Raw genomic sequence first — 26,648 nt, 5'->3', positions numbered from 1 at the left:
TATGGAAAGCCTGACAATACATGAAAACCCGACAGTTTTAATGACCAGCTAAAATAAAATATAACTGTGTGTGTGTGTGTTTTTGTCTGTCCTTGTCCTTGTCTGTTTGTGTCTTGTCTGTGTGTGTATTTGTTAATCATTGGGGATTAGCAGCCAGCTCTCATCAGTGCATGAACTAATCCAAAGCGAAAGAAAAAACAGTCCATAATCATTACTGTCTGATCCGAAGTACACATCACTCGCATAGTCAAACACTTTTTTGCAGGACTGTACTTCCTTATGTTCAAAGGTTTGTTTACTTTTTTTGGAAATAAATAAATTCTAAATTAATAGTAATCAACTAATATACTAAAAAACTAAGAAAAACTATAATTATTATATTTTTTAATTATTTAAATAATCTAGCTCCTGTTTATCTAACTAATCTTCTGTCTCACTACAATCCAATCCGCTCTTAAAGATCTCAAAACTCAGGTTTTGTGGCAGTACCCAGAATAGCAAAGTCCACTAAAGGAGGTCGAGCCTTCTTTTTTATGGCTCCTAAACTCTGGAATAGTCTTCCTGATAATGTCTGAGGCTCAGACACACTCTCACAGTTCAAAACTAGGTTAATGACATATCATTTTAGTAAAGCACATAATGCATCACACAAGGGTATGATGCATGAGTGTGCTCCACACAGACGAGTGGTCTTGACAAACCACCTGCAGTGCATATATCATATAACTGCTATTTCATTTATAGCACTTCTTTTTTGTATTGATATTTAATCTGTCTTGTTTAAATGCATTATGAACAGCAGCTGTTGAGGTAATTGTGTACAATACTTTATCTTTATTGGACATCAGAAACACACTGAATGTGCAGGTGAGCTTGTGTTTGTGTCAGTCTCTTAAACTCTTGTGCACATGTGACGGTGAGGATTGCCGTTGCTACCATATGGCTGAGGGTTAGTCTCCAGATGGCGCTAACAGAGGATGAGGTCAGACTGTCAGTGTGTACGAGTGTGTGCGTGTGTGTGTGTGTGTGTGTGTGTGTGTGTGTGTATGTGTGTGTGTGTGTGTGAACTCCAGTCATGCGCACCCAAACACTATTGACTGATTAGGTGGAAGCATGAGGGAAAGATTCAGAAATACACAAACATCCTAAAACCGAGATTCAGAGTCAGTGATAATATTTAGTATTCCTGTGTTTTTCAGTGCACATATTGCAGGTCACAGCACTCATACTGCCTGCTTTGATGGGACAATGCTGAAGCAATGGTACAATTTTTGTCTGTTGAGTATGTTTTTGTTGTCCATAGTGCGCTGCACTTGTTAGAAACAGGGTTGAAAGTGCACTGTAAGCTTGTTTATAAAGCCAGTTCTCTCCTGTTGTTTTAAATGGATAGTTCACCAAAAAGGAAAATTCAGATATTTTGAAGAATGTTGGAAATTGGTAGACATTAGCTTCAGTGTTTTTCCTACTAAGTCAGTCAGTGGCTATGATTTCCAACATTCTTTAAAATATCTTTGTGTGTGTTCAGAAAAAATCTCAGAAAAAATCTCATAGAGGTTTGGATCCCATAAAGTATAGGGTGAGTAAACGATGAGTAAATTTTCATTTTTGAGTGAACTATTTATTTTAAATTGACTTGTTGCTTAGATTTATTGTAGTAAATATCTAAATGGTTATTTTACTTGTAGCACAAATAGAAAAGGTTTCTTTTCAGTCACTCTAGCGTGAAGGTAATGAGATCCACATAAACACACCTGTGTTGTGTTAGTGTGAGCTGCATCAGGTGTCTGCTTCTCTCTGCTCTCCTGCTGCCACCCTGTTTTACTCCTCTGGTCAAGCTAGTCCACCTGTGCTCCGTACCTGCATGTCTCTGTCAGGCTCTCAGCAGACAACAGCACTGGCCTGAATTCTGATCTACTGTCTGTCAGTTGTATATCAGTCATTTCTGTATTGGCAAATTTTTAATTAATAAATAAATAGTAGTTGTTATTTAAAAATTACAATATGTGCATTTTTAAAAATATATATATTATAATAATATATGTTTTTAACTGTATTTTGAAAGAAAAAGTAATTTAATTTATACTGGGTTGTGGCTGGAAGGGCATCCTTTGCGTAAAACATATGCTAGAATAGTTGGCGGTTCATTCTGCTGTGGTGACCTCTGATACAGTATATCAAAGACTAAGCCAAAGAAAAAAAGAATGAATGATTAATATAATGTTATTAATACATTTTATATTAATTGATTTGGATTAACCAATAGTTTTGTGTGTGTGTGTTTTGTAATTGAAATTTAATACATATTTTTGGTGTACATTATCAATAAATCAGTAATAAGTGATCAATGAAAAATATATACATAATCCAGATTATATTATAATAAATACCCATGTAAAAGAATATTTTATATATATATATATATATATATATATATATATATATATATATATATATATATATATATATATATAAAATATATATATATATATATATATATATATATATATATATATATATATATATATATATAAAATAATAACTGTATTTACAAATATTATAATTAATTTTATATTTATTGATGTAGCTAAATTGATTTTTTAATTAGTTTTTTGTCATTTTAAACACATTAATACACATTATTGGTATACATTATTGATATATCAATAATAAATACTGAAAAATTACATAATATAAACTATATTATAACAAACCACTATATGAAAAATAGAATTTTTAATATATATATATATATATATATATATATATATATATATATATAATAAAAATATTTTTAACACTTTGTATTTTTAAAAGATTTACAAGACATTTTATTTTATGAAAATAATTGTATTTAAAATAATTAAAAACGGTTAATCATTATTTGTTTATATTGATGGATTCGGCTGAACCAATTGTTTTAGTTTCTTACATTTTAATTTAATACACATTATTGGAGTAAATTGATGTACGTCAGTAACTTTTTAAAAAGTATTGCATAATACAAATTATATTACATAAAATCACAATATGTAAAAATGCTTCACAAAGCAATAAGATTTTAGGGGGCATTATAGTTGCGCAGTGGGTAGCATGACCGCCTCACAGCAACAAGGTCAGTGGTTAGAGCCGCGACTGGGTCAGTTAGCATTTCTGTTTGGAGTTTGCATGTTCTACCCGTGTTTGTGTGGACTTCCCCCGGGGGCTCTGGTTTCCCCCACAAGACATGCACTATAGGTGAATTGGGTAAGCTAAGTTGTTCGTATAGTGTATGTGTGAATGAGTGTGTGTGAATGTTTCCCCTGTGATGTGTTGCAGCCGGAAGGTCATCGACTGCATAAAACATATGATGGATAAGTTGGCGGTTCATTCCGCTGTGGCAACCCCAGATTAATAAAGAGACTAAGCGGAAAATGAATGAATGAATGAATAAGATTGTAAATGTTCTCAAACTAGCATGTTGAACAAATTAAATCCTACTGATATTAGACACACTGTCTCTTGATTGAGGCCAATATCACGTCAGCACCTACTGAAACACTCAGCAGCCATTTCTCTGCTGGCGAGAGACACAGACTCCACAGTCTGCATGATATATGACTCTGCTAATAACCTACCAATGTCCTGTGTAGAGTCGCAGTCAATAAGCTATCCAGCCTTGCCATAACACCACATTATTAGGTGTTAACGCTGGGTAAATAAGCTACCCTATACTAGCATAACACCGTGGCCGGAGGTGGAATCAGCGAGTCAATAAGCCATTCTGTTCTACAATAATATACTTCACCAAAGCAACCGGAGAGGAAATAATGAATCTCATATTGGGTTGAGAAGAATTCAGGTTTTGTTGAACACTCCTGGTACCTCAGTGTTGTTTTCTTTATAAGAAATGAATGGGGTATTGATGCCGTACAGTATTTGGTCGCACACTCCTAAAGGGTCGTACTTTTATTTTAATCAAAGCATGAAGAATAACTTTGACACATGTATATCAGCCATTGAATGGTGTTCCTGTGTTAGTGAGTGTGAGCACAAGGAATTATTTGCTGCCTGCAGTTAACTTAATGACCACAGGTGTCGCTAAAAACAATGATTTCTTATATTCATAAAACCCTTTTTGTGTATTCACACAGGGCTTCAGCGTCAATGCTTGCCCGAGGTTGTGTCTGAAGTTGGGGCTGATACGATCATCATAGCAGCATCAGCCAATGAAATTAGTCATCAGCTACTGTGTGAGCTGGGGTATTTGCATAAAGCAATCTGATTGGCTGACACTTCTGTTGGTGATTGAAAAGTTGAGATATCCCCAACTTATGCAGCAAACACTGCCACTGAAGTAGCACCGATGGACCCACAATTCAGTTCGGCAATGCTTGACATCACCCATTTAAAGTGAATAGGAAGCATTGACGTTGACACCCTGTGTGAATGTGGCATTTCTGTCTTAAAGCATTTGTCTAAAACACTTTGTGCTCATGCTCCTGTAGCGTTTGTTGTTTCGAGGAGACCATCAAACGTTTCCTCAGAGGATGACATACTGACAAACCACTGCAGCAGCTCTGATACAAGTTTTATTTACGGAGAAAATTAAAAAGCAGTGCAGCGTTTGGGTGCTCTGTTTGTCTGCGGTAAATATAACTGAATTGTATATATTCCATAATAAGTATGAAGGTGTGTGGTTAGTTCTAGTCGCATAAATCGCACATGACTCGCAGTATTCTGAAAAGTTGAGATGTTTTCATCCATAGATATATACACTAGATATTGCGTACAGACCCTGAGCATGCGTCAATTGCGCGCCATGTTTGTACAGTGCTCCCAGGACAAAAGTCGTTTAACCACACTAGTCAAGACTAAAGCTAATCTGAAGATGCTGGACTCTTGCACTGTTTATGGCTGTAGTAACGAGTAAAAAAAGAAAGCCAAGCATAAAAGCCAAACATTTTAAAGGTAATATTTAATTTTTTTTATGTTTTTGTATGTTACGAATTAATGTGCTAAACAAGTCATGTTATTGATCATAATACACTAATACAAGTCACTTACTGCACTGACCATAAGGCAAAGGAGCACCTACTCGCACTAAATTCTAGGCTTATGCTAGTTTTGTTGAAGAAAATCAGCAAACAATGTAAATGAAATATGAAAACCAGATGCTGCTGTGCCAGAAACTTGTATTAGTGTCGGTTAAGTGAAGTAATAGCTAGTTTAGTAAGTAACTTATAAGGTCTGATAACATAACATTGCCCGCACCTCAATGTACATACTGTCCACGGGCTGTAACACAGGCTCTTTTGCAGTGCACAAATGCATACAAAATGCTTAAATTAATATTTCATTGATGTAAATACACATCCCTTTAATGACAAGAAAGCTGATGTGGATTAAATATGATGATCACAGCAGCAATCTTTCTCCCCTTAACCATATTTAAAGTTAATAACACTTATAACTCAGAATTGGATCTAAATATGTCATTGGGAAAATATGAGTTTCCCAATATAAAATGCAACTTCACACATGCCAATTGTGTCCAATTTTCAACTAGGAAACTCATGCTTACTATAATACAAATGGTACACGAAGGCAGCATAAATGCTCTTTTAAACTTGATTCTGACTGGCTGCCAATGTTCAAATCATTCATCAGCGGGAAAATGATCCCGGCGATATCATTCTCCATCCCATTATTGTCATGGTATTGTACTCTAGTTGACACGCATTGTTGTGTTGTGGATGCTGTTATTTTCAGTTAAAATGATTTTTTAAGGTGTTGTAGTTATTATCATCATTGGTGTGAAAGGGTCTTTAATCAGCATCATTTAGGAATCTCATGGTAGGAAAACATTGCCAAGAACATACCTTATAACTACTGCTGTAAGCAGATTAATCAGTTCCAAAATAAAAGTTTAGATAATATTTGTGTGGGTATACTGTGCGTAATTATTATGTATATAAAGTGGAAGGCAAAATGATTAGCCCTCCCATTAATTATTTCCCAAGTGCCGTTTAGCAGAGAGAATATATTTCAACACATTTTTAAACAGTACTTTTAGTAACTCATTTCTAATAACTCATTTATTTTGTCTTCACCATGATGACAGTACATAATATTTTACTAGTTATTCTGCATTCGATACTAGTGTTCAAGTGCAATTTAACTAGGTTAACTAGGCAAGTTAGGTTAATAAGGCAAGCCATTATACAGCAATAATTTGTTCTTTAGCAAATAAAATATATACTTTAAGGGGTTATATATATATATATATATATATATATATATATATATATATATATATATATATATATATATATATATATATATATGTATATATATATATATATATATATATATATATATATATATATATATAATTTTTTTTTTTTTTAAACCTTTAAAAAATTAATTTAAAACCTTTACCAGCCAAGCTAAAATAAATAAGAGATTCTTCAGAGGAAAAATAATAAAAATAATAATAAATATTGAGAATTTCAGCAAGACAATGATCCAAAACACAGACAAGGAAACTCTCTAATGCTTTCAGAGAAAGAAAATCAAGCTGTAGAATGGCCCAGCCAAACACCTGACTTTAAATCCAAAAGAAAAAATTAAAGTTAAGATTTAAGAGACGAGACGCATAGAACCATCAAGATTTAAAAACTTAATTCTTCCATATGAGAGGCGTCTTTAAGCTGCCATTACCAAATAGCCTTTTATATAAAGTGTTAAATGTGTTTCAGTAGTTCAGAACTTTATTTTTGTGTCATTCCATTGTTATTATACATTTACTCATTTTTCAGATTTATTTTTATTTATTTATTTATTTTTTACATTTATATTGTTTGAGTTTTTATCAAAATCTGGTTCAATTCCATGTCAACAGCTCCTTTAGAATTATTATTCCAAGGAAAAAAACATGACGTGTTCCATACTTATTGCTGTACATGTAGTTTAGTAAAAGTATCAGTTTTGTAAATGTTTCTATTTTCTTTGTTTTTATACATACATAACAAGTACACACAGTACATATACATATATTATATAAATACAAACATTTATTTGAGATCTGATTAATCACTTGACTTCACTGCAATATGCTTAGTATACCTGTGTGAACTTGACCATGGAGAGTGAGACATGAAGTGTATTTAGACAATAAGTAAGTGTCTCGTCCACATCAGCAGATGTCCCTGTGTGGAGAAAGGCGCAGTTCTTCCCCATTGCTCTGTCTGAGGAAGTCTCTAAAGTCTCTCTGTATCTTTGTAATCCAGAGAGCAATGTTCACAAAGCTCCGCTCAGTCTGTGCCTGCAGGCCTCAGACACCTGGCAGGAGTTCTGATGTTTTTATTGTATTTTTCAGGTGAGCCGGTGCTTGTGAAGAACTTGCGCTGCAGTCTGCTGTTTGGGCTCTGGTTTATGTTTGCCTTGCTATGGTTTGGACGTGAGGTTTATTTTAAATAAGACCTAATACATATTCTATCTTTTTTATTTTGAAGCATTCTATAAAAGAGAAACGTCTCTGTCTGTTTGGTTCTAAACTGTGTGCGTGGTTATACTAGGAAATATTAGCTGCTTTCCTCCTCAGACTAGCAATGACTCAATAATGCTGTTATTTTTATCTGATTGATAGCTGAAAATCCATCACAATCTGAACCCAGCTAAAAGTATGCATAGAGTATAAAAGAGATGTGAAACTGCAGTTGATAATGAGCGAGGTTATGTTGTGTTTCTGTTACTTTTAGGATACAATATAGCTTGAGATGGTAACTAAAGGGAAGAAGTCTTTTTTCAGTATTGATATAATGACATCATAACTTTAGACCATGAAAACAGCAGACGGCCACAAATTAAAAATGTATGATATAAGATGGCAAAGTAACAGATGGTTGTTCAGAAGGGGTTTATTTCCTATTTGCATCTATTGATTCCAATTGTATTTGTGTCATAAACACATGCATATAGATGTTCAAATACATGCATACTAATAGGTCAAATTAGAAAATGGATTTTCCAAAAAATAAAAAATTAAACAATTCATGACCTTGTAGATAAATTTTAAATAAATAAATATATATATATATATATATATATATATATATATATATATATATATATATATATATACACACACGCATAAATGTTTTTTTTTTTTTTTTTTTACCATGAGCTACAGTATGCAAACTGTATACATATCCTGTGTCCTGTGGTTATTTCAAATGAAAGTAAGGAAGCAATGAAGGAAGGAAGGAAAGGGTAAGGATGGAACGGGAAAAGAAATGAAGAAAAAGGAAAAGAAGAAAAAAATGAAAAGAAAGGGTGAGGAAGGATGGAAAAGGAAAGGAAGGAAGGAAAAGAAAAGAAGGAATGAAAATGAATTACAGGAAAGGAAAATAAGGAAGAGGATATAAAAAGGAATGAGGAAATGATGGGAAGGAAAAGGAAAGAAGTAAAAAGGGAAGAAAGAAAAGAAAAAGGAAGGAAAGGGGAAATGGGAGGAATGAAGGAAAAATGGAAAGGAAAGGAAATAAACAAAGGAAGGAATAAAAGAATGGAAGGGAAGGAATGAAAAGGAAATAAAAGAAAACAAATTAAAGAAAAGAAGGTAGAGAAAGGGCAAGGAAAGATGGAAAAGGAAAGGAAGGAAAATGAATTGAAGGAAAGGAAAAGGAAGGAAAGATTATAAAAAAAGAATGAAGAAAGAGAAGGGGAGAAAAAAAGGAAAAGTAAATTAGGGGAAGGAAGGAAAAGGAAAAAATGAAAAGGGAAGGGAGAAAGGAAAGAGGCAGATAAAAAAGATGGAAAGATGGGAAAGGGGAGGAATGAAGAAATAAAAGGAAAGGAAGTAAATGGAATTAAAGAAAGAAAGGAATGGAAGGAAGAGAAAGCAATTAAATGAAAGGAAAAGGAAGGAAGAGGATTTAAAGGAAGGAATAAAGGAAGAAAATGGGAGAAATAAAGGAAAAGGGAATGATGGGGAAGGAAGAAAGGAAAGGGGGAAATAAAAAAGGAAGGAAGGAAAGAAGGGAAATGGGAGGAATGAGGGAAATAAATGGAAAGGAAGGAAATGGAAATAAAGAAAGGAATGGAAGGAAGGGAAAGGAATTGAATGAAAGGAAAAGGAAGAAAGATCATATAAAGAAAGGAATAAAGGAAGAGAAGGGGAGAATTAAAGAAAAAGAAAATGATGGGGAAGGAAGGAAAATGGAAGGAAGAAAAGAACAAAGGAAGAAAGAAAGGAATTGAAGGAAAGGAAAATGAAGGAAGAGGATATAAAGAAAGGAATGAAGGAAGAGAAGGGGAGAAAGAAAGGAAAAGTAAATGATGTTGAAGGAAGGAAGGTAGAAAAGAAAAGGTAGAGGAAGAGAGGAAAGAAATGTAAAGGAAGGAAAAGGAAAGTAAGGAAAAATAAATAAAAGAAAGGTGAAAGGAAGCAAAAGGAAAAGAAAGAAATGAACTTAGTGTGGATTTTGTTTATTTAAAGACGTAGTATAAATAGGCTAGATTATTGGACCTAAACAAACAATATGTAATACTTTCATTCTGTATTAAATTCTATATTTAACTTCTTTTATAAAACTTTTATATAGAATGATATATTCATATATGCAAATTACACAAGCGTTCATAACGCTGACCCCAGCTCACAAGATGAGAACAAACAGACTCGCACAAAGCCAACACCAGTTGTCTAGAATATAAATCACTCCTATTTATTTGTCACATTTGTGACCATTTTCCATTTAGTGAAGGGCCTTGGACATCTCGTCACTGTGACCGCGTGTGTGTACATGTGTATATACATGTGTGTGTAGGAGAGCACTTGCTGAAGAGATGCTGTCTCTTAATCATCCTGGAGAGCGCAATGCATTAGCTTCTGATCTCCAAGCAATACATCACGTCATTTCACTAATTAGTAATGTTTACAAGATATAAAAGGCCTGAACCCACTGCACACACCCACACACAAATGATCAGTTTAGCTCTACTACTTAACATCGCGAGCGTGGTCTGGAGGCCAGGCGACATCCGCCTCCACGTGTCAACCAGGAGGACCTGCTGCAGCCCCTCGGGCCTGCCCTTTATCCCCGTCTCTGACCCTTCTGTCTGGCAGGATCCCTCTCCGCCTCCGCAGGTTCCCCCGTCTGCCCCGAGCAGCTTTAATAACAGAGACTGTCCTGATCACAGCAGGGGGCCAGACTCCAGACTAATGCAGTCAGACAGGAGGGTGTGTGTGTGAGAGAGTGTGTGTTGCATACTATATAGGCTATATTCAGTCTTCATAAACACACCCACACACATGCAGCGGACAATACTGTCTGCATTTAAACATTTAATATCCTGAGGTCAGTCAAGCGCAGGTTATGCTTTGTGGAACTCTAAACATGTTTACAATATGTTTATTATTTATAATATTCCACACTCGCCTCAGTTTACAATGTAAACCAACAACCCGGCAATGCAACTAAACAGTGTTTGCAAGACTTTATTAATAAATCAGTTTGTTTACTTCTAGTGATGTCAAATGCAATCATGTATGTATCTAACTTCAGTTTTGTTTATGACATTGTCATGTTAAACACATAATTAAAAACTGAGTCTTGCAACATATCTGTGGCTCATATATTATCCACTTAAAATGTGTCATTTTGATTGTAACTCTTCTACACATTTTTTAAAAATAATTCTTTAGGTGATGAAAGCATGTGAACTTGGGTTATATTTCCTCTCTTTCCTCTTCCAAATTGTTTGCTCAGTCTGGCTGTGCTTAAATCTACAGTGAAGTCGTGTTTCTACCACACGTCCCATATGTGCACCTCATTAAAGGGCCATGAAACCCCTCTCTTTCAGTTACCTTAGAATTTTTTCAAAAACGCTTAATAATGGATAGGCATGGATAGGCGATGTGTCTGAATGGTAACAAACTTAACTGATAAAAGACAAAGTGCCATTCTAAAATTCTCGTACAGCTCTCACAAGAAAAATGCTTGCTGCAAGCCAACAGGTTTGCTGTATCAGCCCTGACAGCATCGCGGGGAAAAACATGCAAAAAACCATGTGGATCATGGAAACAAACACATACAACACTTCATGATCGGCTAAATACTGCGTGCCGTGTGTGGATGTGGTCTCACAGCTTGGCAGGTCTGCCTTGCCTTCGGAAAGCATGTGCTGTCATGAATAATTAAGAAGCAGGGTCTTCTCATAGGATAAGAACACTCCGCTATGAATAATAACGAGAAACTGACGCGTCATCACTGGACAGCAGATGAGCAATATGTCAAAGATTTTGATCCCGCCCCAAAAATTATTTTAAACCTGTAAGATGAAATTATCTGACAAAAGCTCAAAATGATCCAGTTCTTCCCACAATTAAAGCTGACAGGCTAAATTTGTCTTAATTGATGCTCAGCACACACAAATATGTTAAAATCTTTAAAAAAAAAAAAAGTATTCAAGGGTTTCTTGAACCTTTAATTAAACGAAAAGCTTGGTGAAATCGGACAATGGGGCAAAAATGTAGTTGTGTCGACTGGGTTATACTTACAGCATTTATCTTAGAAATATTTAATAATCGCATTTACGTGACCAGGGGCCTCATGTATCAATGCTGCGTACGCACAAAAACTTTGCGTACGCCAGGTTTCACTCTCAGAATCGCTCACGTTTGGATTTACTAATGATGAACTGAATGTGGGAATGTGCGCAGCTCCATGCCAGCTTTATGGCTGGCGTACGTACATTTTTTGAGCTTGTCTGTTTTATTTCCATTGGCGACTCCTAGAGGCAGTTGTGTCAAATTGCACTCTACAAAGTGTCTTTGAGCCTTGCAATGGCAGCTGTATGAGACGGGTTCATCTAGCAGGTATATAAGGTTTCCATACCATACATTTGACCAGCTAAACATTAAAGCGCAAATTGCAGCGGTCGCCTGTTTTCCCAATGTAATCTGAGCTATCTACTGCACGCACATTGCTATAAAGACACTCTGAAGATGAATTTGCATGCGTGAATCAGAAACATTTCCATTCAATAAATGTGCAAATAAAATATGATGCACAGACTTATTAATGATTCCTACTTGTCTTTCTCGTGATAAATACTTGGCAAAATCTGATATGTAGCGGGGGAATAAAGAAAAAAAAAATTAATTAGACGCTGGATTCGAACCGAGTTTATGCTCGAATGTGTCAAAACATGTAGACATGTGACTTACGAGCTGCACCACTAAGACTGTTGTGAGTACTGCAACATTTTACACCTATAAATCACACTATTTCTTTTTAATTCACTCAGTGCGATGTTCAGACCCAACTGTGTTAACCACATCAGCTAAACTCTCTATTTTTTTCTTTTGTTGTTAATTCCGAAGAACAAACACCGCTTTTCTCCGGTCTACCTCCGAAAGCAGCACCTCCAATTCACATTCTGTTCAAAGTTTCTCCTTTTGATTGCTTTTGCTATTTCTTTTTCGTTGGGTTTTGCCAAAGTAGAGTCATTAGCATATTCATAAGGGGGAGGAGGCAGGGAGGGGTTTTGCGCTCGTGCATGTTGCACTCAGTTTCATGTTCATTCGGATGTACAAAAGAATATGCGTGAGATTCGGCGTACGCAGTGTTTCATACATCTGAATTTTTTTCTGCGTGCGCACATTTACAGCTTTGTGCGTACGCAATGTTGTAGTATGATTTCCACGCAAGTCTTCGTACATGAGGCCCCAGGTGCATTGTCAGCTTAGTAAGCACAGCCGGGTTAGGAACGTGCATTATTCTTGTCTTCTGCATATGAGCACAGGGGTCAGAGTTCAGCACCGTCCACATGTGGGACCCTGAGGCCTGATGGTAATTAATTTGATGTGAGCTGGTAATCTACTGTTTGAGGCTCTTAAGACAAACTGTGCCTGCAGTCAAACTGACTAATTAATATAATCCCCTATCATGTGATCTTGGTGTAGTGGTGCATGCTGGGCTGCTTCTTTCAGATGGGACAGATGGTTTGAAGTTGTCAAAATGTTTTTAATAATGTTTACTTCATACATGTATTTTGAGGTGATTTCTTTTCTTAGGAATTAGATTTTGTTATTTTTGTTCAGCAAATGATAGGTCATTATTTTATGTGTTTTATTTATTGACAATTTAATATAAAAATAGTTTAGTTCCATTTCTATTTTGTGTCAGTTTTCCTAGAATGTATAAAGGTCCCTTGAAGTGCTTTGAAGTGTGCATTTTTCTCATTTAATGTTTGATGTAATCTCAATCAAAACATGAATAGAGGGTGGGACGCAGTGTAGCTTCCCCTTTTTTAATAATAAACAGCCGATAGCATTTTGAGAGTGGTTGAGCTCAAGCGCGTTAAATGTGAAGCATCGTGAAGGGATCGTGGCATGTCAGATACTAGAGAGGATTTGATAAGAAACTGAAGTATGAGGTGAAGTGAGTAAAACCGTAGATCCATTTAGGGATATAACGATTGACCGATTTCACTATTAACTGTGCTTTAACTCGTTAGGGTTAATTAATCATAAAGGCTTCTCAACGCCGCTTTTTTACACAGAACAAAACTGCTGCAACTAAACAAAGTCATGCTAACTGTGTGTTTAACTAGTTCAAAGTGCCGAGCTTGTACACCAAGGCTAATACCCACAAACACTGGATTATCTATGGCTATTAACTATATGACTAAGGGCGTTCACATATGGTGTCTGTGCACGTACAAGTTTGTTGTTTCCAATAGAAGCGTACAGTTTGCGTGTGCATATTGGGAGCGATGCGCACCCGGCACGACACGGTCATGTTTTCTAGGCGCACTCAGTTAAAAAAGAATGCCTTGAGCGCACCGCGAGTCATGTGACAAGTAATGGACTGATCAGTTTCATACTTTGTATGAAATATAGACATTTCTACTCAAACAAGAGAAAAAAGATACAAAATGATTGTGAAAATGACAATTTTGTAATATAGTTGATCAAAGGTGCCTTTCAGACAGCCTTTGACTACATTTATTCTCTTTAAAAAGGAAATACATGTATGTAGCTAAAATTGATATTTGACATAGATTTTTTTATTTGTTTATATTTATTTATTTTCATTTATTTATTCATTGTTCTGTCGTTTATTTTCAATGTAAAGTTATTACTTATGTTTAAATGCCAAAACTTTTTTTCTTATTAATATTCTTTCTTATTATAACTTTTTTTTTTTTTATTTAAGTCAAAGATAGAAATGGACTATTGTTTTTTATTACTTGTTCTGTGTATTATTTGGTTACTGAGCAGCAATAAATAACACTGTAAAATATAAGGAGATTTCATGTGATTTTCTACACTATTAATGTTTTGAAATGAACAAAAGCATAATAATAGTGAAACCGTGATTATTCCTCAGACTATAATCGTACAACTAAAATCTATAATCCTTCCATCCCTAGATCCATTTAGGTGACAAACTACAATCTTTATGTTTATATCTTCTAATCATGAATTTGGTCACCGTTTTCTTAAAGATTTCCTTAAAAACTAACAATACTGATACTAGCATCTAAAAAAAAGTTTGTTTCATGGGACCTTTAAGTAGAAAGTTTTAACGAGGACAAAATATTAATTTCCCTGGATATTGTTCTTGCATAATTAAAATTGAACAGAAACATACTGTACAGACATGCTGCTAAGCACTTCAGGCTCGACCATCACACCACCTCCATAGCAACCACATAACAATGCCCTGGCAACCACTCTAAAATCCCTAAAATCTTCAGAAAAATCCAAAATACACCATGTCCATTATGAGGCTGTAGGACTAAATGTGCTCACAGCAGAAATCATGCACACATTTTAATGTAAGTCAGCAGTCTGTTGATGACTTCCTGCCATTTCAACTCCCAGCAGGCTGTGCTCTCATAATCACAAAAAAAGGACCTCTGCGTGAAGACCCACGCTTAAAAACCCCTGCTGCAGGTTAAAAATAACCAAAAACCCTCTCCCTGCTGACGCATGTTACCCTCCCACTAGACTCCAGTTCTCTGTTTTCTCTGTTACCTGCTCATAGGCTAAAACCAGCCTCACTTTTTTCATTTTCTGCTCAGACGGATCAGCTGTGATTGTTTGGATCTTCTGAATAGTGAATGTAATGTGTTTTGAGAGGGGCTTTGATTAATCTGCTGTTTAATCTGATGCTGTTTCATGACCCTTGACCTATTGCAAGATTTATCACAGTCCTTGTTTGTTCATCCATCAGCTCTTTTTGTTTTTTTGCATAATATAAAGAGTCAGGAATCAATTTCGTATTGAATTCTTCGAGAGAGCACGGAAAATAATAAATCTAAAATTGATTTATGGGGATTGATGTAATAAATGAGGTCACAGTGATGTGATACTGGTAGGGCAGATGGTGAATCTCATGGCGAGGCACTTTGTGTATCATTTTTAGTAGCAGGGAACGCTGTTATATGCCAGTGATAAAGCTGCACTGCGGTTTGTACAGTAGATCATTCTAAATTTAGTGGGCAAATGGAAGGTTTTTGTGGAGCTGCGAGAAGGGGAGTCTTTTTCTTTATGAAGGCAGCTGACATGAGGAATTGGATGGAAGGAGATGAAAGCAGAGTGTCACAGTTTTGTTGAGCTGAATCTTTAGCAGGTCTTAAATAAATATTGACTGAGGAGAAAAATGAGGTGTGTTAATATTCAGTTTCAGTAGGGCACTTTTTTATATAATATATATCATTCTCTATTTTTAGAGCTGAAATATAATAATAATAATAATAATAATAGGGTTTCCACTAATTACCATTTATTTTGATTAATCTATTGATTAATTATTTTATTGATTAATTATCTAATTTATTGAATAATTATCTAATTTATTGATTATTTGACTAATCCATATAATTCATTTTATACCAAATATCAATAATTTGGCTTAAGATCATTTTATTTAACTTGTACCTTTTGCATAGTGTACCATTAAATAGAGTCAATTAAAGAAGCCTTTTACAAAATGAACAACTAAAACTGCAAAAAATTAATGATTAAAATGTCTTAACAAAAAAATAATAATAATAATGCAAGCAAATCTAATAAAATAAACAAATAAAAGAGAAAGCATGTTCTTAATCTGAATGGCAGTACTATACATCACAAGTCATTTATGCCACTAACCATGCAATAAAATGACTTTAAAATGAGCAGAAGTACATTAATTATTTAATTGAAGTAGGCTAAATCAAGCCTGCACAATAACAAAATAAGGCACAGATTAAACTGTTACAATGATTCTCAATAGGGTCTATGCAGAGCTAGTGTTTCTTCCCATACTGATAAACTTCCAGTGAACGTTTATTGTGACTTTTCCATTTTATATGGTTCCTTTTACAGCATTGATGTTGTAAGGTAATTAAAATATAATCAGTTAAACAGACTTCAGCTTTCATTTAGTTGCACAAGCAAAAAACGAGATGAAAAGCCGTTTACACACAGGATTAACAGGCTAGTGCAAAAGCTCTATTGAAAATACTGAAGTAAAATAAATGTTCATATTCTAAAGACATGGCGGGGGAAAGTGTAATTTAATGCAGTGCTTCTTGTTCAATCTAAGACCCACTTTATATCGGATATCACTCAGCCCATGGAGGTTGCTGATTTTTAAAGAAAACAGATCTTAAACGCTCCCATTTGGCACAGGTCACGGGAAACGCTTGACCTATGACAAATTAAAAGTCCTTCCGCATATACCCTATTACAATCATTGCACTCCAGATCTTTGAATATTTAGCCTATTTCTCTTATTTAACACACCTGATTGAGATAAGCAGCTCTTTAGATGAGAGCAGCTTATTAGGGACCGAGCACCGAACGGTGCAAGGCCCTATTGGAATTGCTCCGTTTATTATTATTATTATTCTTCTCTCCAATGAATCGCGATTTTGAGGGGCTAAACAAGCCCGAAAACTCACGCAACTTTGCACACGCCTCAGAAGTGGCGAAAATTTACGTTTTTTATGGTCTTCTGAAGTGGGCGTGGCAAAATGACTCGACAGCGCCACCTAGAAAAATTTAACGGACAAGCCCCCGATCCACGAATCACGCACATGCACAAAAATTGGCACACACCTCAAACATGCCAAAACATACAAAAAAGTCTCTTGGAGCCATATCTCAAACCCAACAGGAAGTTGGATATTTTTGACTTCCTGCGACGAAAAAGTGGCGTTTTTGCCATTTCCAGGCGTTGTATTTTAATGAACTCCTCCTAGGGATTTTATCCGATCAACACCAAAATTGGGTTTTGTCATCTAAAGGCCTTGGCGATGTTAAATTGCGAAGCTTTAGAGTTTTCATCGATGGGCGTGTCCGTGGCGGCCTCGCAAACTTTGACGATTCGCCACAAAACAGGAAGTCGTTATAACTCAGGCATGCATTATCCGATCCGCCTCAAAATTCACACGTTTGATAAGAGTCCTGACCTGAACAAGTTTACATGCCAATATCCAGATACAGTTATAGCGCCACCTGCTGGCCACAGGAAATGACATGTTTTACATCGTAACAAACTCCTCCCACAAATTTTTTTGTATCAGCACCAAATTTGGGTTGTGTTATCTGAAAGCCCTAGCGATGATATATTGTGAAGATCTAGAGTTTTCGCAGAGGGGCGTGTCCGTGGCGGCATGACAAACCTCAACGCTTCGCCATGGAACAGGAAGTCCTTATAACTCAAGCACACAATGTCCGATCTGCCTGAAACTTAACATGGTGGATTAAAGTCCTCTCCTGAACACATCCTCATAACAATAATGAAGTGGGCGTGGCAAAATGACTCGACAGCGCCACCTATAAAAATTAAACGGAAGAGCCCCTGATCTACGAATCACGCACATGCACGAAAATTGGCACACACCTTAAACAAGCCAAAACATACGAAAAAGTCTCTTGGAGCCATAACTCAAACCCAACAGGAAGTCGGATATTTTTAACTTCCTGCGGCAAATAAGTGGCATTTTTGCCATTTCCAGGCTTTGTATCTTAACAAACTCCTCCTAGGGATTTTATGCTATCGACACCAAAATTGGGTTTTGTCATCTAAAGGCCTTGGCGATGTTAAATTGCGAAGCTTTAGAGGTTTTGTCGATGGGCGTGTCCGTGGCGGCCTCACAAACTTTAACGATTCGCCACAAAACCGGAAGTCATTATAACTCAGGCATGCATTATACGATCTGCCTCAAAATTCACATGTTTAATAAGAGTCCAGACCAGAACAAGTTTACATGCCGATATCCAGATACAGTTATAGCGCCACCTGCTGACCACAGAAAATGTCATGATTTACAAAGTAATAAACTCATCCCACAAATGTTTTCATATCAGCACCAAATTTGGTTGGTTGTGTATCTGAAAGCTCAAGCGATGATATATTGTGAAGATCTAGAGTTTTCGTAGAGGGGCGTGTATGTGGTGGCATGACAAACCTCAACGCTTCGCCATGAAAAAGGAAGTGCTTATAACTCAGGCACACAATGTCTGATCTGCCTGAAACTTCACATGGTTGATTAAATTCCTCTCCTGAAGACATCTAAATGCCAATATTGAGTCAGTCATAGCGCCACCTAGTGACAGAAGGTAGTTTTGCTTATAACTCAGCCACACAATGTCCAATCAGCCTGAAACTTCACAGGGTTGATAAAAGTCCTCTCCTGAAGACATCTACGTGCCAATATTGAGTCACAGTCATAGCGCCACCTGCTGGCAACAGGTAGTTTGGCTTATAACTCAGCCACACAATGTCCGATCTGCCTGAAACTTCACATGGTTGATAAAAGTCTTCTCCTGAAGACATCTACATGACAATACTGTCACAGTCATAGCGCCACCTGCTGACAGGAGGAAGTTTGGCATAAATCTGTGGATTTCTCAGGTTTTTTATATATATCGGATTAAATTGTTATTGTTCACTGTTCTCTGTAATCCTTAGGCCACCGGGCGGCGGTGAGCCCGGGTGCGAGGTCCCTATCATCGCTGCTTGCAGCTTTAATTTTTCTTGTTTTCGTTAATGCAGAATAGCTCAGCAAACAGAAAAACAAGCACAACAGTAATCTGGTTAAGTTTGCGTTGCTTTGGCTTTTTCGGGGATAATTATTGTATTCTCCCGCCTGCAACAGAGAAATACAGAGAATCATCTCTAGACTGATGCCATTTCATGCTGTTTAGCCTTATAATCTCTTAAAATATAAAAATGTGAGAAAAATCAGCTGTTTTGTCATCACTTTAGACATTACGCTAGAGAATGAATGATGGAAGAAAGTAGTTCCTCATACAAAAGGATTTTGAGACTCAACGTGTTTGATTTTCTTTTTTATAAACATGATTATGCAGTCAAACTGTTGTATAAACGCAATATCACAATATACCGGCAATATACAGCCACATCACACTGCTACGAGTGTGATATTGCTCATATATATATTTATATACTGTATTAGTTCTCTCATTTTGGTCAGTGGAATCCAGGGAGCTCCCAAAACACAGCTCAAGTTACTTCCATATATTTGTTTTTAAATGTCAGTGGTTTTGTAGACAGCAAATGTAACTAATTACAATTTAACCAGCACATCATGATATAGAACCAATTTCTCCATCTCTCTTTCTCTCCTCAGATGTAGACGACACTGTGCCGTTCCCGACCGGCTCTCTTCAGAGAAGAAAAAAGGGCCTAGGTGGTCTGCGTCAAGCACAGCCGAAGAGCAGACCACCACTCATCGGCCTTCCTCAAGATTTCCGACAAATCTCCTCTATCATAGATGTGGACATCCTACCCGAGACGCATCTGCGTGTCCGTCTGCACAAGCACGGCACCCACAAACCGCTTGGATTCTACATTCGTGACGGCGTCAGCGTTCGTGTCACTTCTCACGGTGTAGAGAAATTCCCCGGCATCTTTATCTCTCGCCTAGTGAAAGGCGGTTTAGCCGACACCACTGGGTTGCTAGGAGTAAACGACGAGATTCTTGAAGTGAATGGCATTGATGTGTCAGGAAAATCACTGGACCAGGTCACTGATATGATGGTGGCCAACAGCCACAACCTCATTGTTACGGTAAAACCTGCAATTTACCGCAGCTTAGACGACACATACCGTACATTTAAAACATCAGCTGGAAACAGTTCTGCTGGCTCAAGAGGCTCCGCCCTCTCACATGACTCCGCCCACAGCCCCGCCTCTCAGAACACCAGTCAATACAGCAACAGTAACAGTGTGGCAGAAGGTGACAGTGATGATGATACTGACCTGATCATCGAGAACGACAACCTGTCCACGTACGCACCAAACCGGCTGACTAATGGCAACGGCAGCCATGGAAATGCCCAGTCGTCAAGCGCATTTGCACACAGGCCCCTCCCACAAAGTGTTTCCTTGCCCAGTAGCAGCTCTTTGAGCTCCCTGACCACACCCACACACAACGGCAGCCCGACCAAGACAAGCAGTAGCCAAGAAAGCATGAGGGAAGACGGCAATTTTATCACGTTGTAGGCTTCACACTACATTTGGAGCCTTTTATGCACATTTATGAGGAAACGAATGAAGGTTTATGTTACTTTTTCAGCCATTACTATCATGAACAACAACCTATTCAACAATCTTCCCCGTGAATGAGGACCCTCAGCCGGATCACACGGGTTGCACAATCTAACCAGTGTGTGAGGACATGCGGTTGTCACTGTATGGAAGTGCCTCTCCTTTCGCCTTAGTTGTTTTATTGGGACAAAATCGATCATATTCATCTCTATAGACTTAAGAAGTGTGTTCACTACTTTATTGGGATGCCTGACGTTAAACTCAGAGTACGTGATGAAGTACAGATGAATGATTTGCTTCTGTGGAAATGATGCGTGTCTTTTTGTGGGCTCATCCCAGTTTTTATAATGCCTCTTGCATTGATGATAATGATAATGATGGTGAAAGATGATAACGAGAAGGAGGAGGTGGAGAAAATATAAGAGTGTTAAACTGGATCATGCTCACCTCATTCTGATGCTGATCATAGTTTCTGTTATGCAATGTCCACCAAAATGCTGATTCTGAAGTGGTGTTCATTCCCTTATAGAAAACCCACATGAGCTAAAATCATGTTATAATCACACATGGAACACATATTAAACTAAAGTTCACAAAACACAAATTCAAGTGAAAAATGTGTTTAAATATGAAGCTCATGTGGTTTTTCTGTAAGATTTACTTTCATCTCTAAACTAATTAGTGTTTATTATATTATTAACATTTAAAAACTTTAATACTCCCAGGTACTCTTAGGTTTGACGTACGTTATCAATGTTAAGAAAGGCTTTTAATTTATTGCTATTTTCATACATAGAAACGGAAGCCTCTTTGGGTTGCTCCTATGTCTAATGTTATTAGTTCTTCCTCAAATACTTCAACATGTACTTGTTCCAAACCCATGTATCATTTTTTTCTATGGAACACAAAAGAAGATTTTTGAAGAATCTTGGCTATCAAAACCAGTTTGTTTACCACTGAATTCCAATGTAAGGACTTAACAAAAACACTAAGACCTTTCTTAAGATATCATCTTTTATGTTTCACAGATCAGCTTTGCAACAACTTTGATTATTAACATTCGGATGAATTTTTAAAAACTATTTATTGACGGATTATAAAAAAATCTTCCATTTTGAAGGACGTCCACCCATTTTCTGACTTTGTTTTTAGCTTTTCTCCCCTCCAGAAACATTTAAATCCATACACTTAACTGGGAAGAGTGCGGCGTGAATTCAGAAAGACTCGACCTCTCATTGACACAGCCGGTCCGTTCTCCTGTGTGCTCTGTTTTTTTGTAAGCAGAAAAAAACGAAATTCCTTTTATGTTTGGAAAGGCCCGAATTCTGCACATTGGGACCTTTTTCACACAGACCAATCCTGATGGCCAAAGCTGTGAGGCTTTCTTAGCCACGTTGAGAGTGTGTTCTGTCATATTTTTGAAGTGTAATCTTACAGAAACGGCACTGAGGTAGACATTGTCAGACTCTGGGCCAAATATTGGTTTCTTTAATGTTCAACAGGCTCGGGCGGCATTTTTCAGGCAATGAGTTCCCAGATGAATGCTTGAGAAATACCTGCCTCGGGACGTCCAGCACTTCAAAGGCTGTATATCAAACCATAAGGCGTTAATGGAGGGTAAAAAATGCATAAAACATCCTAGTGACACTTTTTACCAGCTAAAATAATGATAATAGGGATATATATTTGGGGATGCTCCTATATTTTTTTCAGCCATTCTGAATGTTTTAAAGGACATTTTTGAGTTTTTTTTTTTTTCGTGCCAGTGAAAATAATCACAAATTCTGTGTTTCTGTCATATCTGATGGCTGTGATTCATGAAGCTAAAGCCTCATCTGCTGAGCATTATCTAGTTTTACTCAATCAGCAAAACAAATGAGGTGTTATTTCGCCGCAAAACCGACATTTATCACGGTAGCCTTGAGTGTGAAAGAGAATTTAGTTTATTTGATCTGGACTAGACGTAACATCTGCGCATCTGACACTCAGTGTGACTCATTGCCTCAGGTTGAGAGCAACTGAAACTAAAGGGTGATTTGAAACTGATAGCAGGAGACATCTGAAGAAGCGTGAACTGTCTTTTTGTTTTGTTATATTATACTTAATTTAATATATTTTATTGGCGTTCTTGGGTTAGAGAGAGTAAAAGCTGATGTGCTGATTTTAAGAGAAAGTGAATGGCATATGAGTTTCATACGGACACAAATCGGAGCACGATTAATACCACATGAGCATTATTTTTTGTGTGTATGTTAGTGTATATGTATAAATAGAAATATGAAATGATGGACACTTTTGTACACTAAGAGCCCTTTTTATAAAAAAGAGCATTTTATATATGTGTAAAATATGGAAAGTATTTTTCTTATTCTTGTACTTTTGTATGTATATTAGAATTCTGGAGAGGAGGTTTCTATTTCTTTTGAGTATCGCAAACAAAGCTAAAATCTTTAGATGCTCGTGTTTTTATTATAATCAGATGGGTCAAGGTGTACAATACTGTGAATGTTACAAGCTGATTATAAAATGTTCTATCAAGATAATAAAAGTATTTAATAAATAATCATTTTTGGTCATTTTTTTTCTCTTCACAAAATAATTGTCAAATCTATATTTTGCATTTTGCTGTATTGGAGTTTGTTGAATGTTTAAACGTAGTTCATATAATTACTCAAAAGGATTTATGATGCATAGAACTAAGGGAACTGTGTTTGGATATAATGTCAGAGAAAATTAGGCTAGCATGTCATAACAATGAAAATAATTGTGTTAGAAGTGTGTGAAACCATGATATAAACATGCCAGCAATAAACCTAAACCTAAATCATGGTAGAAAGATGCTAGCAAGGAGTTAAACATGTTAGCAATGTGCAATATCATGATAGGAACATGTTAATAGCCAATTAAAACACAAGGAATCTAAATAAAAAAAAATAATAATTTCCTTTTTTAAATATTTAATTTTCACAGTATGTCTGATAATAGTTTTTCTTCTGGAAAAAAATCTTATTTGTTTCATTTCGGCTAGAATAAAAGCAGTTTTTATTTTTTTTAAAGCCATTTTAAGGTCAATATTATTAGCTCCTTTAAGCTATATTTTTTTCCAATAGTATACAGAACAAATCATCATTATACAATAACTTGCCTAATTACCCTAACCTGCCGAGTAAACCTAATTACCCTAGTTAAGCCTTTAATTGTCACTTTGAGCTGTATAGAAGTGTCTTGAAAATATATCTAGTGAAATATTTTTTAATGTCATCATGGCAAAGATCAGTTATTAGAAATGAGTTATTAAAATTATTATGTTTAGAAATGTTGAAAAAATCTCTCCGTTAAACAGAAATTGTTGAAAAAAATAAACTGGTCTAAAAATTCTGATTTCAACTGTATTTTTGGAGGGAATCTCCTAATTCACCACTAGTGTGCAGCATCCACCTGGATGACACGACGGCAGCCATATTGTGCCAGACTGCACACCACACACCAGCTGATTGGTGGAAATGAGACAAAGTGATGAAACCAATTAAGATATGTGGATGATTGATGAAATTTGGGCTAGGATGCCAGGGTTAAACCCCTACTCGTTTTCGAAGGACATCCTGGGATTTTTACTGACCACTGAAAGTCAGGACCTCAGTTAACCGTCTCATCGGAAAGTTACTGACTCACTGAGCAGTACAGAGTCCCCTTCACTATACTGGAGCATTAGGACTCACACAGATCACAGCTTGAGTGTCCCCTGCTGGTTTCACGACCAACACTTCTGGCAGCAACATAGCTTTCCCATGTGGTCTCCTATCCAGGTATTGATATATTCTTATTGACACTACCAGTAAGATCACATTAACAATAAGCTAGCAATGTTTTTAAACATGCTACAGTAAATCATGTTAACATATGTTAGCAGTGTTAAAATACTAGCAACATGCTACCGAAGTGATAATCTGTTTGCAGTGTGATAAAGATACGGCTAGATGTTACCTATATCATAAACCGCTGACAGTGGTAAAATTTATGCTATAAACGTGTTACATGTGATAAACTGCTACCGTTGTGTTAGAAACATTGCATGTGCTATGCTAGATGCATTTACCAGAGCGATAAATTGCTATTAGTGTATTGAATCATAGAACCATGTTGACTGTGATATAAGCGGTAGAAATGTGTTAAATTATGCTATAAACATGTTCATTGAGATAAAGACAATTTAACATTTTAAAAAATTTCTCAGGCAAACATCAAAGTTTGTTTACAAACTTAACAACCAGTCATACTATTATTAAGGTATTCAAAATGTTCTCAAATGTAGTTTCTATATTTAGCCCTGCACCTAAAATGATACATAGTGATACTTAGAACTGAGCGCACTGTGGTTCATGTTCCTTATAATTCCAGAGAAATGAGAGACAACCTGGTTATTTCCATTTTGAGCGAATTTATTTGCTGGAAGCACTTCAACTACAGTTCAAAGAAACTGTGCATAATTGCATTACAAATGAAGGACACATTAGATTTGCAATGCCTTATCTCAGGTTACATCACTGTCAGGAAATCAATGTGTTGAAAGTGCCTGAACTAGAGTAGTGCTTATCTACTTTTGTGATTCCCAATGCTCTAATCAATATTAGAAGACCCTCCTAAAAAAAATAAAAAATAAAAATAAAAAAAACTCTGATTTGTGTCTCTTGTACTTAAATTTTGCTTTGGAAATGGAGACTAGGACTTTCAGTTTCGTTAAATAATCACAATCACAAGATTTAACACATCCGTTTGGGCCTTTTTAAAGGAAAGCAAACAAAATGGAGGTGTAACAGCTGTTCTCACGGCTCCACAAATGATCCCATATGCAACAACTGCATTATTTCTTCATAATTAGCTCAGCAAGCCTACTTTAAAGTGGCGCCTAAATAAATATCACCCTAGAGTATAACAAATCAATAGTCAACACAAATGTTTGGGATCACTGGCAGAGTCAAATTATTATTTTTTGCAAAGTTTTTAAAATGCTATAATGAAATATGATCTGTGTATATTTGACATGTTGGATAATTTTTTTTCCATTTAAATTATTATTACTATATTTACTCACCCTCAAGTGATTCCAAACCTGTTGAATTGTATTTATTTCTTGGACACAAAAAAAGATATTTTGAAGAAAGCTGAAAATCAGTAACCATTGACTTTCATAAACAAATTCTATGGAAGTTAATAGCTACAGGTTCCCAGCTTCCTTAAAAATATCCCCTTTTATGTTCAACAGAAGAAAGTAAAACAGGTTTAAAACAAGTGTGAATTATGACAGAAATGGCATTTTGGTGTGAACTATCCCTTTTAGAGACGTCGTGAGGCCCTCTGGTGGACGCCGCCATCAATTGGGAACAAGTGTGAATAAAGAACCAGTGTGAAACTGAGGCCCTCTGCTGTCTATATCTGGGAAAGAACGATTCAAATGTTTATAGTAACCAAATGGCTCTCGCCTGTATGATTTTTACCTGCATAATTTACATTGCAGATCATTTGTAAACTGATACAGCATGATGAAACAAACGAAGAAAGCCAATTAAAGTGCTGAATGATGGTGATGATCCAGAAAACGAATCCTTTCAGGTGTGAAATTAATGATTTTACTCTTGCATTCAGCTGAATTTTTATAGTTCACTCATATTTAAGACTAGGTCTAATCTACGCCCTACATGAAAGTACAAAAATATGTTATTAAAACCATGTTAAAACGCAAATTCACGTCAGTATTACCTGTAAAGGGCGTCAAAGAGCAAGTTCCCGCCGACAAAAGTCGTCAAAACCCGGAAAAATAACCTAGATTATTTTAACGTCCGCTATAATAATATAACTCAACAATACTTTAATCATATTATTATCATCAATTTTAAATAAATATAAATTAAGATTTTTTCCCAATATACTATTTTAGATATTAATATTTTTCGTATGAATTTTTTTACATTTATTTTATTTGTCAAAGTTTCTCGCTTTTCTCTATGTAATTGTATATTTGTATAATATTGAATTATTGTGTATATCTGCTAATTTATTATAATAAAGAGATTAACAGGCATGACTAGACTT

At 36.0% G+C, this 26,648-nt stretch overlaps 1 protein-coding gene across 1 annotated transcript in view; it reads left to right on the top strand.

Moving 5' to 3' along the window:
* Positions 1 to 20,513, top strand: part of pard6a (par-6 family cell polarity regulator alpha) — a 62,863-nt gene extending 42,350 nt beyond the window's left edge. Inside the window, 1 exon segment of the mRNA NM_001100051.2 lies at positions 19,639 to 20,513. Coding sequence (NP_001093521.2) covers positions 19,639 to 20,513 — 875 coding nt within the window.
* Positions 20,514 to 26,648: the final 6,135 nt, after the last annotated feature.

The sequence above is a fragment of the Danio rerio genome, chromosome 18 (genome assembly GCF_049306965.1).
Source record: "Danio rerio strain Tuebingen ecotype United States chromosome 18, GRCz12tu, whole genome shotgun sequence".
Classification (NCBI taxonomy): Eukaryota; Metazoa; Chordata; class Actinopteri; order Cypriniformes; family Danionidae; genus Danio; species Danio rerio.
Note: the sequence above shows the minus strand (reverse complement) of the source record. Positions and strands in the feature narration are given on the sequence as shown.